Below are 6699 nucleotides of genomic sequence, written 5' to 3'. Positions count from 1 at the left end.
TTGTTATGTGCCGTACATACATCGTTGCGTTCGTAATAAAGAATGCTACTCAATACAGTACCTGTGTACTTTTTTATGGGCCATATACCTAAAAAAATAAAGTATGATGATTTCTACCAAAAACCAAGAAAAAGCGCAACAAAAAACCACGCCACCATTCTTAATGTTCAACTTTCATTATTAAGTACCGAGTCAAGTATTTAAATATGAAGATATATGACCTATCAAGCAGTTTATCTAGCTACATACTTAATTTTATAAACGATCATTCAACCAAGGCGATTTACAAAAGTTATGCCGTTGTGTATACAGCTATGAATCAGGTGACATAACCAAAACAAACAAATTGTTACACGTTAACAGACGATTACAAAAAAGGTATCCCGAAGAAATTTTTTTTGAAGAGAAACTTGATGGCATAAAATAGAGTTACAGAGACATTTACTTCTAGCCCAACCAGCAACTGAGTTTTGTTGCACTTATCTTATCGCCATCACACATGGTGCAAAATAAGTTGGTTTCCGTATATACAATGCATTTTCAAAAACAAGTTAGATGCGGATCAAAATTAAGCATTTTTGGGCCATGCATTGCCCTAAATTTTATGATTGCCGTCAAAGTAACTATCAACAGAGTTTCAATGGTTTGTAATTGATCAGTAGTAGGTGCCAAGAATTTGTATATATTTTTCTACTTTATATCAAATCACTCCAAATGAAGTTTTAGAAATACTTGAGATTTGTTTTGAATATGCAAACTAGGCGCCATACCTCGTTTTGATGATTAGTGTGTGATTAAAAAGATGGGAATCAAGTAAGTAGGTATAGTCACGTGATTCAAATACTAACTTGTTTATATTGTATTTCAGGTTGGGAAAAATTAACTGTCGGTAATATATAAAAAAATATAAATATAGATAATAGTTTCAGGTTAATATTTTTAGAATTATTAAAAATAGCGGGAGATGATTTTTTTCAGAAAATGTAAACAGTTTAATACTCTAAAGCTTAGCGATAGCATTTGCAAACATTCTTCACACATCCAATTAGTGTGCCAGAAAAAAAAACGATATACGTCAGAGAAGTATTGCTATAAAAACGTATGTTTCGAAATGTTGTTAACCATCGTCAAGAGCATTTACAACTAGTGTCCAATTGCCATTAGCAATTCGAGAGTGAAAAAAGAGAAATGAGATGAAACACATTTCCGAATGCCGTTATCATGGATAGGATTTTCAGTAGGTACAAAACCATTCTGTATTTATCCTCTGTTTAGGATGACATTTTTATGCACGGGGTCTTCACTGAGATAATACAAAGGGTCAATGGTGGAGTAGTACAAAAATTGCCTTTTATCAGCTCGATATTAGCGATTAGAAGGAAACGTGTAAAGATTAAGTTATCCACTTCCTTCGCCGATTGTTTAATTGAATTCGTTTCTGTAAATAGAAGGTTTCGTCGCGTATGACGTTGAGAAAAGGTATTTTGATGGTAGTCTGTCATGTATATAGTTCACTTAAACCTCCAAAAGTGTTATAGTAACTGTTTTCAGAATGGCGGTATAACAGTAATTGTTATTCAGAATCTATACCTGCTTCTGCTACTATAACAATATACAAAATGAATAGCAGCGCCTGTAGAATTTCTCACAATTTGTCCTGTAAGTATTACCACAAGCTTACTTTACCATTCAAATGTGATTTTATAGAAAATGAGTGAGCAAGAGCAAACTTCGAGCAATGGGAGAAGACTGTTAGAATTATTTGCAGCAGTGTGGTTTATGTCCTTTAACATTTGGGGTGCTCTTATCGGTCCAATTATTATCGTTTTCCTAATTTTTACTAGCTCAAAGTTTTGGATATTTGTAGTTGCATACCTTGTATGGATCTGGGTTCTAGATAGAAATACTGCGGCCGAAGGTGGTCGACGATGTGAGTGGATGAGAAAGTGGAAACTTTGGGCGCATTTTAAAAATTATTTTCCGGTATACTTAAAACAAAGCGTGGACTTTCAGTTACAACCGAATAAAAATTACTTATTTTGTGCATTCCCGCACGGTTTACTTTCAGTCGGGGTGTTTTCAAGCTTTGTGACCGCCAGTGAGGACTTTGCGCAATTGTTTCCGAAACATAAACCGTATGTATTTACTTTCGATGTGAAGTTCAGACTACCCATATATCGGGAATACCTGCTGTCTATGGGTATGTGTACAGGAACACCGGATTCACTGCATTCTGTATTGGGTACAAGGAAAGGAGGTAATATTGGGGTGTTGGTGGTCGGAAGACCGAGTCCAGAAAATTATCCTAGAAATTATACTATTGTGCTAAAAAATCAGAAAGGGTTTGTAAAGCAAGCTATAAAAAATGGTTGTGCGTTGGTTCCCGTCATTGCGTTTGGCGAGGATGACATCTTTAGACAAATAGACAAGCCAAAAACAACTTTCTTTAGGCCATTTCAGGACTTTTTTCAAATTTTTATGGGATTAGCACCTTCAGTTTTCTTGAAGAACGGATTACTTCCGAAACGCAAAGCGATACACGTTATAGGTTGGTTTACCTATACTATATATTGCAAAAGAATTTAAAAAGCCAAATTTTAGTGGGACCGCCAATGGAGGTGAAACGCATGTCTCGGCCATTACAGAACGACGTAAACGTTGTCCATAGAGAGTTCCTAGTCAATTTAGTGGATTTATTCGAAAAGCACAAATACGACTACGTCGATGATCCTGAAAATACGTATCTCATTTATTGTTAAATTATTTGTTGATTTTCTACGAATGCGTAAAAATTATTATTTGAAATTCTCCGGTTTGAGAAAATCTCCATTCTTGGGTCAACGTATTCAGGTCTATGCGTTTTAGCAGTATCTAGTTTCAGTTAAGCGAATGGAAATTTATTTAAATAATATAGGATCTACTATTCTGTATCGTTGCGTGCTGAACGACTAGCTGCGAAATAACAGAAGCTAGCTACTAGGATAAAAGTGCCATCTTGGCGGATTTCTATCAATCACGACACCATTTAGGGGAGCGGAAGCTGCCGTATTATGAACACCACAAGTCGTTCAGTTTTCTGGGACGTGCTCTATTTGTTTTTAGATATACCTTTTGAATGTAATGTAACGTTTCACGTAAGAGGGTAAATTTTACCACAAGGAGGTATTTTAGAGCCTATCCAGATTTTACTTGTATTATATACCTATACGCTGTTTGTTTCACGCAAACCGTTACCTAAAGTATTCAGGTCCTCATTGATAAACTAAATCTGACAATTTGCATACCAACACAGTTTCTCATTTTTTTTAATTTTATTTATTTTTTTTAAATTATCCCTCTGTTGTTCTGGGCCCTCAACAGGCTTGCGCCCAATTACAGAGTGACCCGCATAATGCATTTTAAAGGTGCCTCTGCAGATACTACTCCGGTATTTACCTTACGAATTAGGAAAACTGCAGGAAAGCCTAATTCGGAGTAGCCGGCAGAAAGCTCAAAACTAGTCTAATGTAATTCCCATCTCTGCCACAGATGAACAATTCACCTCAACCCGACCTCCGGATTTACAGCCCAACGCTCTACCAGTTGAACCACAAAGCATGATCTATCTATCGCAGCATTAAAAATTTTCAAGTATACAAGATTTTTCAGAATTTTTGACGTTTGACTGCTGTGCTTTTGAGCCGTATAATTATCACTCCGTTTACTTGAATTTAAAAAGTCTTGAGAATGGTTTAAATTTTGATCCTCTTCTACAGGGTGTTTTAAACTAATGGTCAATTTTGATAACTCCAAATCTTAAAAAATTGTTTTTTTCACATACAACATGTTTTATTCTTTGCACATTCAATTGTATAAAAAATTCTACATCGATCAATTGTTGCATTCGTTATACCTATCTGCTATTCTTTGCGTTTTATTTTAGATTTTCTAAAATTGTGACCGTTATTCATAATTTTCTTAGGAGGTCTTGAAATGCATTAGCTGACTTGATACTAAAACAGTTAAATAAAGATGACATAATAAACAGAAACAAGTAATAATCATGAACGACAAAATATAAAACAAACATCAATTGAGGTTGGGTTCTACGTGGCCACCGTTTTTTTCAATACACAATAGGATCCTCCGATAAACCCCGTTGGTAGTCTCCTCTTGAATTTCTACTACATCCATTTCATCAAAAGCTCTTTTTACCCATACTTCCAGTTCTTCACCAGAAGACGCCCCAGGCATAAAACGGTGCATCCCATCCCGGCGATGTACATCCCGGCGACTTACACCCCGGCACCGTTTTTCCGGCGCCAACCCATCCCGGCGACCATTACTATCCCGGCATCGGTCATCCCGGCGATTTATACCCGGCGACGACCTATCCCGGCGACGGCCTACTCCGGCGACTATTGATTTTCCAGCATCGGTTATACCGGCATTGCATACCTTCCAAACGATCCCAGTCCATCCCCATCTTTCTTTTGTTTTTTCTATACACAAATTTAATATCTTTCAATTGCAAAAATTGAACACTGTAGATTGTCATTTCCTTTCATTTTTCTTGTATGAATAATAAATAGGCAAGGTATGTGAAAGTACCTACTTACTGTTAACGCTCCATTTTTTAGGTATATGCAGTGTGTCCGTTCGATAGAAAGAAGGATACATCAGCAAAGTGTTGTAGAATTCTGAGCTGATTTGAAATCATTTTAAATTTAAGCAATCTCATTTTTTTTGTTTTCAAGATATTTGAAAACAGCAAATTGCCGGTACGACCGAAGCCAGGACGTGCACTGTTGCCGGGATGGTCATCGCCGGGATTACCCATCGCCGGGGTTGCCCGTCGCCGGGTTTAAATCGCCGGGATGGCCGAAGCCGGAAAGTAAATGGTCGCTGGGATGGCTGGTCGCCGGGAAGTCGGTGCCGGGATGGTCATCGCCGGGATGGGAATAGCCGGGGTGACCGTGGCCGGGCATAAAAACCAGTGGAGTTATATCTGGAGATTTTAGAGGTCAACGCCACGGACCTCTGGCCCCAATCGACCTGTCTTTAAAATGTTCGTCAGAGACATGTAAGCATAGAATGAGCCGGCGCACCGTCAAGTTGAAACCGGTAGTTTTTCTAAGGTAATTTCTCCAGGAACGGTACAATTACCTCTACTAATGCATTTATTTCAATGTCTTCTTTAGATCGTATCATTTAAAAAAGGAATCGGGGGGAAGTAGAGTTTCTTACCACTAAGTTTATTGTTCATCCGTAATACCGTAATACGGTGGCTTCGGTTCATTTCAATATCGCTAATTATTATGAATAAAGATAGGTACATACCTATAAAGCTGGTAATCATGAGCGTCGTTGGGACCACCCTCTAGACTCCCAATAGATGAGCGAAGTGTTTATAAGCGCATAGACGTTTATAATTTGAATGTTCCACTATACAATGCACTGGATCCTCATAACTTCCTTAAATGCGTAACGCATAACAATTGAAGTAAATAATAATAATAATAATAATAATAATAATAATAATAAAACATGCACTACAAAGACAGGTCCATCCAATAAAGTTACACGCCCTAGCACATTTAAAAAACACAAAACTCCTTCTTCACAGAAGCACACCACATTATCACAACCCACTCGTATTCAACCGAAACGCGAAAACCTTAACAGAACTACAGGCTCACAACATACTAAAATATCTCCAGCAAAAACCCAAGCAACCTCTCAAATACAACCTCAAGAACAAAGAAACACCATAAATACAACTAACGCAACATGCACTACAAAGACAGGTCCACCCAATAAAATTACACGCCCTAGCACAGTTAAAAAACACATAACTCCTTCTTCACAGAAACACACCACATTTTCACAACCCACTCGTATTCAACCGCAACGCAAAAACCTTAACAGAACTACAGGCTCACAACATACTAAAATATCTCCACCAAAAACCCAAGCAACTTCACAAACACAACCTCAAGAACAAAGAAACATCATAAATACAAGTAACGCAACATGCACTACAAAGACAGGTCCACCCAATAAAGTTACACGCCCTAGCACAATTAAAAAACACATAACTCCTTCTTCACCGAAGCACACCACGTTATCACAACCCACTCGTATTCAACCCAAACGCAAAAACCTATACAGCACTACTAGCTCACAAAATACTGTAATATCTCCATCAATAACCCAAGCAACCTCACAAATACAACCTCAAGAACAAAGAAACACCATAAACACAAGTAACGCAACATGTACTACAAAGACAGGTCCATCCAATAAAGTTACACGCCCTAGCACAGTTAAAAAACACAATACTCCTTCTTCTCAGAAACAACCCACTCGTATACAACCGAAACGCAAAAACCTTAACAGCACCACAGGCTCACAAAATACTGCAATATCTCCACCAAAAACCCAAGCAACCTCACAAATACGACCTCAGGAACAAAGAAACACCATAAATACAATTAAAAAACACAAAACTCCTTCTTCACAGAAGCACACCACGTTATCACAACCCACTCGTATTCAACCCAAACGCAAAGCCAAAGAAACACTTACACAATAAACTCCATTTAATAAAATTACAGGAATTATTATAATGATTTTTTTTTTTGTTTTGTTTTCCTCTTTCCTGATAGCGTTGGCTATTGTGCCCATCAATAGGTATGTTGGTAAGTACGAATTACATAC

General features: G+C 37.5%; 1 protein-coding gene across 3 annotated transcripts; it reads left to right on the top strand.

Moving 5' to 3' along the window:
* The first annotated feature begins 868 nt into the window (after nt 1-868).
* Nucleotides 869-3152, top strand: LOC116166561 (2-acylglycerol O-acyltransferase 1-like). Of its 3 annotated transcripts, none has more exons than XM_031481563.1 (5): nt 869-889; nt 944-1241; nt 1552-1659; nt 1708-2548; nt 2602-3152. In XM_031481563.1, the coding sequence occupies exons 4-5, from the start codon at nt 1711-1713 to the stop codon at nt 2757-2759; spliced, it is 996 nt and encodes a 331-aa protein (XP_031337423.1). In that variant the 5' UTR covers nt 869-889; nt 944-1241; nt 1552-1659; nt 1708-1710; the 3' UTR covers nt 2760-3152. The 3 variants fall into 3 exon arrangements, with proteins under 3 accessions (XP_031337423.1, XP_031337422.1, XP_031337421.1); XM_031481562.1 differs by having other exon boundaries at nt 944-1479; XM_031481561.1 differs by having other exon boundaries at nt 944-1502.
* Nucleotides 3153-6699: the final 3547 nt, after the last annotated feature.

Source organism: Photinus pyralis, unplaced genomic scaffold (assembly GCF_008802855.1).
Source record: "Photinus pyralis isolate 1611_PpyrPB1 unplaced genomic scaffold, Ppyr1.3 Ppyr1.4_LG3b, whole genome shotgun sequence".
NCBI lineage: Eukaryota > Metazoa > Arthropoda > Insecta > Coleoptera > Lampyridae > Photinus > Photinus pyralis.
This window is presented reverse-complemented; position numbering and strand designations above follow the sequence as displayed.